The sequence below is a fragment of the Xyrauchen texanus genome, chromosome 5, assembly GCF_025860055.1.
Source record: "Xyrauchen texanus isolate HMW12.3.18 chromosome 5, RBS_HiC_50CHRs, whole genome shotgun sequence".
Lineage (NCBI taxonomy): Eukaryota > Metazoa > Chordata > Actinopteri > Cypriniformes > Catostomidae > Xyrauchen > Xyrauchen texanus.
The window spans coordinates 16549732-16562665 of record NC_068280.1 but is presented as its reverse complement, the minus strand read 5'-3'; the positions used below and the strand labels follow the sequence as shown (position 1 = coordinate 16562665).

At 41.0% G+C, this 12934-nt stretch overlaps 1 protein-coding gene across 2 annotated transcripts in view; it reads left to right on the top strand.

Moving 5' to 3' along the window:
- galntl6 (polypeptide N-acetylgalactosaminyltransferase like 6) overlaps nucleotides 1-12934 on the top strand; it is a 341726-nt gene that overhangs the window by 80494 nt on the left and 248298 nt on the right. For both annotated transcript variants that reach the window (XM_052126394.1, XM_052126395.1), the window contains exons 3-4: nucleotides 4988-5096; nucleotides 12407-12545. In XM_052126394.1, coding sequence (XP_051982354.1) covers nucleotides 4988-5096; nucleotides 12407-12545 — 248 coding nt within the window. The remainder of the gene's footprint in view (nucleotides 1-4987; nucleotides 5097-12406; nucleotides 12546-12934) is intronic.

Genomic DNA, 12934 nt, shown 5'->3' with positions numbered 1-12934 from the left:
GGAAGTTCAGAAGGTCATGCTATCTAGCATGGGAGCAGGCCGTGCCAACTGCATCTTTTTCTCTCTATGTTTTCTCTCCACAGATTCGGTTGGGGCCATCTAACGCTATCATCGGGGAAGGTGTTGTTTTCCTTTCCTATTCTTTCAGGGGGGAAAGAACCCGCAGAGACCACATCCTGCCCAAAATGGGAGGTCAACATGTGGCAATAGGACACATGGGCTCAACAGCTGCATATGGAAGAGGTGCGGTGGTAGGTCCCACCACGAAATGGGGGGACTATACAAAAATAGCGCCCGGGGGCGGAGAGAGCTCTGCCCAAGCGAGATGGCTGGTCCAACGACAGGGAGACCGTAACACGGAATATACATCACAGGGGTTACTGGAGTAATCGGCACCTGTGGAGCACCTATCCCAGTACAGGGCGTGTTAGACCCAATAGTGGGACTGGCTGTGAACTCCTCTGCCGAGTTTGCGAACCATAGGGCTAGGGAGGAAGGACATCAAGGGTCCACGACTTCGTGAACTAGACTGAGGGTAAAAGCACACGTTTTCGCATCAGTTGCGGGGAAAGGCGCTATATGCAAGAGATTGTAAAATCTTGCGATGGTATTGGGTGTTAACCAGCCCGTTGTTCTGCAGATGTCTGCTAGAGAGGTGCCATTGGCCAGTGCCCATGAGGGTGCCACACTCCTTGTAGAGTGTGCTCGAACCCGCAAGGGGGCAGGCACGGCCTGGGTCTGGTAGGCCAATGCAGTGGCGTCCACGATTCAGTGGGCAAGCCTCTGTTTAGAGACAGTGTTCCCTTTCCGCTGTCCACCAAATGAGACTAAGAGCTGCTCAGAGCGTCTAAAGCTCTGCGTGAGATCCATGTAGGTGCACAAAGCACGCAATGGACACAGCAACGACAGGGCTGGGTCTGTTTCCTCCCGGGGCAGCGGTTGCAGGTTCAAAAACCTATCCCTGAAGGGGGTCATGGGAACCTTAGGCACATAGCCCGGTCGGGGTCTCAGGATCACTATAGAATCTGCTGAACCGAACTCCAGGCAAGAGTCTCTGACAGAGAATACTTGCAGGTCCCCGACCCTCTTGTTTGGGGTGAGCAAGGGCCATCTTTAAGGAGAGGGCTTTCAGCTCGACTGACTCTAGCAGCTCTGAAAGTGTTTCAGTGGGACGCGCTCGCTTGTGAGGCACGCTATCATTGAGATTGTGTCTAACTCCATGCAGAGAAAAGTAATGCTCTGAAATGGGGAGAGCTTGCTCTTTTCCCAGTTGACCCAAAGGCCTAGACTGCTGAGGTGCCTGAGCACCAAATCCCTGTGCACGCACAGCCAGTCATCAAGGTAGTTGAGTATGCAGATGCCCACTTCCCTTAACGGGTCAAGAGCTGCCTCTGTGACTTTCGTGAAGACGCAAGGGGACAGGGACAGGCCAAAGGGGAGGACCTTATACTGATACACCTGGCCGTCATAAGCAAACTGTAGGAAGGGTCTGTGTCGAGAGAGAACCAAGACATGAAAGTACGCATCCTTCAGGTCTACAGCCGTAAACCAATCTTGATGCCGGATGCGTCAGCATCTTGAACGGGACTCTGTGTAGGGCCCGGTTCAGAACTTGCAGGTCTAAGATTGGCTGCAACCTACTGCCTTTCTTTGGCACGATGAAGTAAGAGCTGTAGAACCCTTTCCCCATCTTGGCTTGGGGGACAGGCTCTATCGGGCACAATCTCAGCACACGGGGTTGCAGCGTTCTTGCCCTGCATCGAAGTGAAGAGGACGTCGCTGAACCGGGGCAGGTGCCTGGCGAACTGAATCGTGTAGCCGAGTCGGATGGTCCTGACCAGTCACCGCGACAGTTTGGAAAGTGTTAGCCACGCGTCCCAGCTCCGTGCGAGGGGCACTAAGGGGACGATCGTGTCTGACATACCTGGGGGTGGCGCCTCACGGCGGGGGGAGCAGGCGACATCGCGTCGGGGAGTGTTGCTTCGACCCGTGTTGGCTGTGCTGAGGGGGAGCTCAAAGCACTTACCTTGCTCTGCAAAAACGGCATAGGGCGTGTTAGCGACTGAGGAGGAAGGCCTCTTGGGCTGTCCGAGACTCGTCACAAGTAACTGAACTAGTAAAGGACATTTGGGCTGTTTTTATGAAGGGTGCTTAAACAGTGGAATAAAAAAAAGTTTTGTACACACAAGTAGGATTTAAAATAGTCTTTGTCTGTGTGTTCATGAGAAATGTGAAAAAACTTCTCCATTTTCAAAGCTCTTCTGTGTCTTGGAAGTTGCCGTTATCCTCACTATTCTGGAGCAGAAGAGTAATTTTAGAAACATTGTATTGGTGTGCTGTGCCTTTTTTAAATTCTTTTAACATTTCTAATTCTTGAAGACAGACAGTGCCAGAATATTTTAACTTTTTACAACCCTAGAGGCCATCAGAGACTGAAGTACGTACCTAAATGCTGCAGTTTGCGTAAGATTGAAAGGTTGATTCAGGTCATGGAGAAAAAAATAGCACTGTTCTTTTGCTAAGTGAATTTGAAAGCCCTGCTAGTTGTACACCTTCAGCTTTTCATGAGATTGAGCCATAGGCATACTTTATTTATTTCTATCAGTACGATTCATACAACTGATAAAGCAATTTAACTGGAAAGTTGTTTCACTGGTTTCCACTGTTAAACTATAAAGCATGTTATTTACTCGGGTGGCAAATAAACTACAGTGTTTTCATGCTGACGTAATTGTTGCTGAGTTTCTGTGGCCAGTTTTTCATCAAATTGTGTGGCCATTTTGTCCCATGTTAGCTCTAGAATACAAAATGATGCACTTGTTGTGGACTGTGAAGTCCAAGTAACCTTTGTAATTGTATGATTCAGAAGGGTGCTCGCAAGTGCCACCTTTGCTGCCACTACAGTATGTGCCATTTTATGAATCCTGCCCAGGTGCGGACTTCACAGCATAATGTAACCAGCAGTGTACAGTATGCAGCCTTAATACCAATTAGTGTGGATTCAGAGGAGGAAGGCGTCAACACAATTGCATCCAACATAGCCACCAGCAGTTCTCTTTTTTTTCTCAAGCTCATGTGATTGTCAAGTTGATGTCACTTTCTTCTGCTGAAAGCTTTGTGCATGCATAGTTATCTTTTCTATTAATAAGGCATTAATAAAGGGGTGCTTTTGTTTTTAAATTATTTACAAACACACTAACCAACCACCCCCCACCCTCTACCCCCAACAATTGCACACACTCACAAACCAAAAACCTCTGTGCTTCTACTGGAATCCAAACACCTGCCTCCTGTAATACACTCTGCGCTCTAAATCATTTTTCTAAAAAAAATATTTATTTATTTTTGGCTGGATTAACTATTATTGTGTAGCCTCAGTCAGTTCTGATTTACTCACCTGAAGCATCTCCATGGGGGAGCTTGTTGAAAGACAAAGGATTAAAAAGCATGCAGACATATCTGCATGTATGTCTGACATACTTTGAATCCATCCAAAGCTTTTCACCTCCATCAAACAATTCTTGCTTCCTCACTGCATTAGCACCCGTCGTCTCTGAAGAGGGCTGTTATCAGGGGTCTATTTGTAACAATGGGTAAATTGTGGATCAAATTGGCCTGTTAGCCCTTTTAGTGCTCCACATTTTACATTCCAGAAAAATGTCCATTGCGCAAATAGGAGCTGCATGAGAACAAGAGAACCATATCTCTGTACATAAACAGACTCTTTTTGCTCTGCCTAATCATTTTGAGATGCTTTTTTATTCCCAAATTTGTAGAATACGCCTGGCAAAAAATGTTGTGCTGCTGGCACGTTGGAAAGTGATTGTTGGCACTACGTCACAACACCGCACTCATGAATTATCAAAAATCCTCAATGGATATCTGCCGAGGAAGGCACAGTGTATGTGCTATTGCTTAAAGGAATATGGGTTGCAACCTAAACTTAACACATAAACATGAGTAATCTACCATCACTAGTGCAGCTGATCAAATCTAATGGAAGTTTTGGCCTCTCGTTGAAATATTCTGTGTGTATACAGATCTGATCGGAAAGCGTTCTGGTCATGTATGTTAAATAATTAAGCATGAAAATGTTACCTCAGGGAGTTCTTTAACCCTTGTGCAGTGTTTGGTCATTTTTTACCTAAGTACATTTGGGCTCTTTAACAATGATTGTAGACTTCATCTGAGTTGCACAAGGCTTGGTTACTTTTTCGAAATTTGCCATCTTAACACACACACACACACACACACACACACACACACACACACACACACACACACAATTGGACTGGATTAGATCAATTTAGGCAGAGTGACAAAAAAAGCAACATTGCTGTTGTCAAATTTTACCGACCATAGGAAATTAATGGGCGAGACAATAACACAGAGCAATTTCTTAAAACATTTTTCAAATAAAATCAATAGTTCAGCCAAAATGTAGAACACACACTGACATGAAAGGGTGAGACTATAACACATCCACAATGCAGAACAAATGCACTAATACACACAAACATACACATGAATGAATGGGTGAGACTATAACACAGATAATTATAATTTTTTTATAATTTGTTAATTAAAATCAATAATTCAGCCTCAATGTAGAACTCAGACAGACAGAAATAAAAGGGTGAGACTATAACACAGATAATTATTATTATTATTTTTTAATAATTTGTTAAATAAAATCAATAATTCAGCCTCAATGTAGAACTCAGACAGACAGAAATAAAATGGTGAGACTATAACTTATCCACAATGCAGAACACATGCACTCTCACAAACACACACAAACAGAAATTAATGGAAGAAATTTGTTTAGTGACCTTGAAAGTGTGCAGAATTATCATCAGTTTTATATCTTTAAAAATTTAAATATCCTAAAACTTTTATATACAGGTATGAAAATGTTGTCAATGTCATCTCAGACTATTAGACCCCACTGTATATCTGTTTTGACAAAGTGTCTCTGTTTCCACAGGGCTTCTCACTGGGTTTAAATGATGGTCACATTTATACCTGGACAGACGGTTTGAAAAGAAGAGATTGGCACGATAACGAGAGCATCCGGCGAGATGGACTACGTGTTGGTATGGGCACCAAATCTAGTGACTTAACAGAATATTTCAAAATTTGCATTAAGCATATGGAAACATCATATTATCACAGCTTAAAGGAAATCATCCTGGCAAAAGAGGGATGATTTGATGATGATGCGGTTTTCTTTATGGCCTTCATTTGGGGTAGGACATTATTTTAGAATCCCTGACATGCAGTCTCTGTAAATCATTTGGTCGCCACTGTTGCTAAAGGGACTTTATTGATCCAGTTTAATTTACGGTAGGTTAATAATGTAAGAGTGTATTTTGTTATGTAAAATTTTTGCTGCATTTGGTCCTCAGCAGTTAAGGAAATAAATGGCTCTTGGGAGTTTATTGGATCCAATGTTTTTTGTCCAAGGTCCTTAAGAGATTTGTATGTTTGCCCAAGCAAATTGTGCCAAATTCACAGACTTGGCTACAATTTCAATTACAGTTCAAGTCAATAACTGACATGGATTGATCGTCACCACTTATTACACCAAAGAAACACTGTCAGTATTTTGCAAGACATAAAACCATGTCTTATTTCTCCATGTGATTATGCTACAGATGCAGCAATCCAATGAAATCCACATGGTGTTTTATTTCAATATAAATGCTATTGTGCTGCCTTAGCAGAGCTGCACATAAACTATATTTTTAAAATTAATCTTTTAAGTGCCTGTATTGCTTTTCGGGTGAATTAATTTTGACATTACTCTGCTTCTACACTCAAAATTATATTTAACCACCAACACATAAAGAATACCCTAAATCTACAAAGCTAAATGCATGTACTCAGGAAAGCAAACAAATGTGTCCTTTTGGTCAAAGTTCTATGGCAGCAGATAAACATATCAAAAGGCACACTTAATCAGGAAGAGGCACCCATAAGGAGGCTTGTTTTATGGGTATTTGGAATGAAATGAAGTCACTGTATTAATCTGATTGATTTGTCAGATTAGAGGGAGGATGGCTTTGCTGGCACCTGAAGGCAGGACCACATCCTTCTGCATATGGCCCACATGGTCCAACTTTTCCGTGTTGACCCGTCACGTTGGAGCATGCTGCACTATTCTATCTGAGGGCTTTCAGTGTGCACCATCTGTTGGTGACAAATCTTATGATAGCATCCTCCATTATAAAAATCCTCTTGTTAATTTTTCATGAGCCTAGTTCATTGGAGATTCTGGTACATAAATCCCTGAGAAGAATAATGGATCTGCCCAGATCTAGTCTGACAGGAATAACAAATTACATTGCAAATAGATGTGGGCAATCTCAATTTTTTATTTTGATTTCTGCTGAAGCATACAATTAATGGCCAATAAAGTTCTGTTCCTTAATTTGCTTTTAAAATGAAAGAGCAGGAATCAACATCCACGGAACATTTTTTTTTTTTTTTTACTTTTATCAATACCTTATCTATAAAATGGAACTCAAGTCTGGGACTTTTGACTTATTTGACAATCGGCACAATATTTTACAGTCCTTTACTATTGTTGCTTGTCAGAGTGTGTGATTTGATTCCAGAATCTTTTATGATCCCTGAGATTTGTTCAGATGGCTAAATTGTGGCAAATGTGAACCCAGCTTTAGACCATGACATTGATTTTGAGACTCCAGATCAGAGACTCGTGAAAATCAAGTCTTTAGAAATATTTTATCTGAATTCCACAACACAGTTTAGATATAACAAATGTATAAAATAATAAATTTTTCATTTATGGAATTTAATAAATCTTACAACTGGGTTAATAAAACTGACATGCCATATAAAAAAAAAAAAGAAAAAAAATATTACCCAAAGAGATTAGAGATTTGACTTGGACTTGTGACAGAAGACTTGGGTAGGAATTCACTAAGAATAAATTACACCCGGTAAAAACACAGTTTCTTTGCACAAAATGTCTGCACTGGTTTAGTTCCCGATTCACTTAAGGAATTATGCAGATTAGGTAAGCGTGCAAATGCATCCATTAAATCTGTGGTGAATTTCTGATGCTTTGCCCGGAAAGTTCTGAACAATCATAAACTTTTATAAAACTGTTTTACAATGCTTTTAAAAGGCAAAAACATGAACACGGTTACACAAAGTGCTGCTGTGTGGGAGTATTAAAATCTGTAACTTTGCATTATGATTTAAACGCTTTCTGTAACTGTTATCATGCTACAAAATGCCTGAGTGGCAGCTGTGAGGCTATCATAAATATGCACATGGAGAGATGACTGCACTAAAAATGTGCTAAGGGGTGTATTTATCGAATAACGCTTACATATGCTGTATAGTCAGAACATACACACTCAGACCCACAATTATCTCTATCTGTATTATTGTATGAATGGTCCTAATTAGCACATTTGGCAAAAGAATATATGTAAATTATGACATCATTTGGGAACATTGTATTAGATTAATTAGTGTGTTGTTAATAATTTTAGTAGAATTACAGTTTAAATAATATAAAGGCAAATATCCCCTCATGGGTGGTTTTGTTTGTGAAAATTGTGCACATGTTTTTGCACATGTTGTGTTAAGAAGATCATACAAAAGATCTGTCAGAATGCATTAATTACAGGATGGTGGCTTGGTTTTGACTTCAGCCTGTCATGGAGAAATTCTTATAGGATTATAAAATGAAAATCAAAGCAGGCAACATATTTTAACATTTTCCACCCTCTATATATGCTATTTTAAGACACAAAACATTTCTTTAAAAAACAGCAAGAGAAGTTATTAACATTTTGATCAGTTAAATTGAATTTGCAGGTAAACGTGTAGTACGGCTGTTTGGCACATATGTGAAATATTAGTTTATATTAATAAATGTAATGAGTCCATTAACTCCTAGTCAATTCAGAACTGCATTACCTATAGGCTATTAAGGATAAAACACATTTCAGACTTTGCTAAACTAATTTTGAAAAATTTTGCAATTGCATTCTATAAGCTTAGTTTCCATCCACTTTTTGAGCTATTTTGTTATCAACAAAGTGAAAATGCAAAAAAAAAAGTTTGGTAAATGTGGAGCGGAGGGGGGGCGCGGCCGATCAGAATATCGCGCGCCCGGTCCCCAATCGGCCTGATGAGGCGCGCGAGGGATAAAGGTGGCCGGTGACGATGGTTCGAGAGAGAGAGAATTATGGGCATGTCCGTCGTGTGTGTTTGTTTATGTGTTTTGGTTTAAGTTTTCATTAAATTATCATTTATATTGACAAGCCGGTTCTTGCCTCCTCCTTGCCCATCCTTGAGCTATTTTACATTGGTGCCGAAACCCGGGAAGGAGGAGGGATGCCCGTCGCAGAGTCCTCGACACTGCCGTCCACCCTGGGGAGCGCCGCTGCCATCTTCCGGGTGACGGAGTAGCCCGACCGCCCGGATGCGGGAACGGCCGTCGTCCGCGGGGCAAATGGGGACTGGATAACCCGACTGCCTGGAGCGAGGGAGCCGCTGCCGGGGGCGGAGGAGTGCCCTGCCGTCCCCCGAGACGCGGAGGGGTCGAGGGAGACTGCCGTCCGCGAGGGGAGGAGGGAATAATCTCTCCGACCGCCCGGAGCGGTAGAGCCGCTGCCAGGGGCGGAGGAGTGTCCCCATTTGCCGCCAGAAAAGCGGAGGCGCGTTCTGCCCGCTGGGGGTCGAAGGTGTCACCGGTTTGCCCGGGGTTGGAGCGGCTGTCGTCCGCCTGAGTGTTGAGGAGTGTTCGAGGACCACGCGACGGTACATCGGAGAACCGGTGAGTGAGTTTTTTCTCTCTCTCCTCTCTCTCTCCCTTTCGCACCGTGTTGGCCTTTTCCCTCGCCTATTTTATTGTTTGTTTGTTTTTTTTTCTCCCTCCTCTCCTCCCAGGGTGAGGAAGGCGGGGATGACCACGCGGGACGCAAGATACACCCCGCCCCAGGGATGGGGGAGGTGTACGTCATGCCGGTGGCACCCCGGCCTGAGATAACGCCGGGAGGAGTGTGGAGCGGAGGGGGGGCGCGGCCGATCAGAATATCGCGCACCCGGTCCCCAATCGGCCTGATGAGGCGCGCGAGGGATAAAGGCGGCCGGTGACGATGGTTCGAGAGAGAGAGAATTATGGGCATGTCCGTCGTGTGTGTTTGTTTATGTGTTTTGGTTTAAGTTTTCATTAAATTATCATTTATATTGACAAGCCGGTTCTCGCCTCCTCCTTGCCCATCCTTGAGCTATTTTACAGTAAATTTGCCGTGTTCTGCTTGTTCCATTCAAATGGCCTTTTATTGCTAAAAATGGTGCGCATGATGGCGTCATGCATAAAAAAAAAATTTGTTGCATAAGTGTTGGATATCGCAAAAGAAATCTGTCCTTAAGCCGTTTCCATACAGAAATGAGTGTTTATTGCTAATTGTGTACCTTTCGCCTCCCAGATGTCCCTAATTTTTTATCCTCCAAAGTTTTGGTAAAATGAGGAGAGTATTGAGACAGTTCATTGAAATTAGACAGCTTCCTGTCATTTTATTTTTTCAAATAAAAGCAATCAGAAGACGGAATTGCAATCAAAAGGGGGCTGTTGCCCTTCTGATATTGCTTCTGATGTTGCACCTATTGTAGGTTGCCACCGGTTTTGACCTGAAAGCGAATCATCATGGCCCTTTTCAAGCTGGCAACCTGCACCAAGTTGTGGGGAATATTTCAGTCTTAGTATATGTACCATTCATCGATGTGTATATGCTGTGTGCACTGCTACTATTAAAGAAAGATTGATGCGGTGTAATATTAAGGTTTACATATGATACATTCCTGATATTCTATAGGCTATTTTTAACAATCATCTAATCTAAGCATATTGCCATCACAAATGCATTATGTTCCGCATATTTGTCCAGACACTTTTAATGACCAACTGAACTAGATTGTCATCTAAAATTAATTTTAGCATCGTAATGCAATTTACATTTTCTGAAGAAGCTCCTTAAATGTGATCAAAGGTAAAGAGGGTTAGATTTTAAATATTTAAAAGTTTTAAAAAGTTCCAAAGCTTGTTTTCTGAAAGCAAACTCAACATTGGACAAATAGTTCTGATAGTTTATATTCTTAAAAAAAGTACAGAACATTCTGAGCATGTTATTCAGCTGACTTTTTCATCTTCAGAACAGGGTAAAACTAATTTAAGTTTGTGTAAAGAAAAGACATATATAGGTCCAAAATGTTTAGTTTTTTTTCATTTGGTAATTATTTTTTTTAGAGTAATGCTTTATTCATTTGGTAGGCTAATTTATTTAATTTAAAACAGGGAATTTTGCCGGAAATTTTTCAAAAGTAAGCTAAACAATAATTCTATGGAATTGGGTTATGTTAATGTTCCAAAAAAGCACACTGATGCTTTTCTCCTAGTATTGTTTATTTATTTATATTTAATTTAAAACATCTTTATGAATGGAAATTATATATGGAAAAGCAACTTAAATAAACGGATGGCTACCGCGATTAAATTAATCACAAAAAGTGGTCCGTGCGCTTGTTGATGTGCATGATGGGAGATATTTGTGTTGGCACTCCTGGAAGTGTCATGTTTGCAGCATCGGATCTGTGCTATGCAGTTAAGATCAATCCATAATTACGTTGGCTACAATAAATTGGCTTTCAATGATGTATACCTTGTCGTCATGATTAACACAGGCCAACGATTGGGGTAAATTCTGTCATGTTATACAACATTTTTGCGTTAATGCTAATTTTCTCAACAAAAAGTGTTTCCAAAGAATTTTTTGGTGACATTTGATGTATCGACTTAGAGTTTATGCACTAGAGTTAAACTGAAAAATGTTATGTTGACACTTGTGAAATTTTAGCAATAATTTGCGTTTACTTCAGCTTTATTTTGATGCGCTGAATCTTTTTTCGCAAAATATCCTTTGATGGAAATGCAGTTATATGCTTTCTGAAAGCATACAGCAGGGAAAGTAGTCATATCGATGTCCCAGCAGTTGTTAACAATGTTTTGAGGGCTTATCCAGTTGAAAAAAAAAAAAAAACATGTATGTCTGGAAAGGCTATGTTTTGAAAATGTGTGTATGCACTGTAGAGCTGTAGGGAAGCATGCTATATTAAAGTATCCATTTGGCATTTAAACATTGTAAAATGTTTACAAATGGTATTTAATGATTCAGGTGAGCAGATGTTCTCAGGGAGATATTAGTTGCACAGCTCCTGCATTACCTACTCAGGACATAAGAAAACCATTCAAAGTAGAATTGCTAATTCTAATGTGTAATCAAAATCTCATCTCAAAAATCAATGTTGTGTACTTTACTTCAGTCTGTGCTTATTTTAGCATTTTTAAGGGATAATTCATGCAAAAAATTTAATTTCTGTCATCATCTACTCACGCTCATGACATTCGAAACATGTTTTCTTTTCCTGTGGAAATGGGGTTAATTAAAATAAATGTTCACAAGTTTTTCTTGCACTTAAAAAAACACCCAAAAATATCATAAAAGTAGTCCATGCAACTTTTGTGTCCAAGTCTTCTGAAGTTATACAGTAAGTTTAGTTGAGAACCCCGAATTTGAAGTAATATTTCAGTGAATATCTTGACATACGTTCTGCGCTACGAGAGAAGCTTGCTCACAGGTGATCGCGTTTAGCGTTAAAAAACAAAACATGTTGTCACGTGAATACGTGCCGCTGTGAACAAGCTTCTCTCATGGACTCGTGAAATAGAAAAGAAGTGCTTCTTGTATATACAGCACACAAACACTACTAATGATTACCAATTAACCTAATACAGATACACAATAAAACTAATGCAATTAAACAAGGCAGTGCAAATATCGTTGGAAGAGGTGAGTCTTAAGCCTGAGAGCCACAGACACCATTTACTTTCTTTATGAAAGTGAATGGTGACTAGCTTTCTGCCTTGCATCTCCTTTTGTGTTCCACATAGACACAAAGTCATATGGAACAACATGTGTGTGAATTTTCATTTTTTAGCTAACTATTCCTTTAAATAATGAGAGGTGGGCTGTCCATCAACTATGGTAGACATGCAGCTGAAGTGAGCTTGTCATGCCTACTGTGCAGGGGAGTTACAGACAGGCTGAATATATGATTGTATGAGCCAGCAACTCAGTCAGCATTTTGAGATTTCTTGGAGTAGCGCTGGTCTGGGAAGGGCCAAGTTCCTCAGTTAAGTTGTTCAGTCTGAAAAAAAACAAAATAAACTGTCAGCTCTCACAGCAGTACTTTCCATCTGTGGAATGATGATATGTGTCATTGTTAGGACACACTTGCTCACCTTGCCAACATCCTTACTGTGCACGGTATGGTCGCTGATGTTAGACCGGATCTGTTTCAGGGAAAGGGGAGCATGGGAAACCATTCCCTCTCGCAGAGGACGAGTGTGATGACTCAGTGTACAAAGAGAATGGCTTCAACATCTACGTCAGCAACAATATCGCTCTGGACCGCTCCCTTCCTGACATCAGACATCCAAAGTGAGTAGAGCTGATTCTCACAGCATGTTCACATATTCCACCCTGCAAAGCTGCACAGCTTGAGCAAGACATCAGCATTTTAACGATCTGTGGCAGGCCACATTTACACAATGTTTTAATTAAGATTTTGTCCTCTAAATGAGAAATGTATCTAATTAGAATTAATCAGCCAAGTGATTTTTAGGCTTTTGTTTGTTTAACATTTGCTGTCAGATGACATAAAAAGCAGGTAGTAAGAAGGGAGAGCCGGCATTATTATTTGTTTGCTCAAATTACATACCTTATTTAGCCTAATGCTTTGAAATGTTGCCTCAAACAAAAATCCATGTCACGATCGTGGCTGGTTAAAACAAAAACATAGATCCCGTTGAAGAGATAGCTTTTATCGC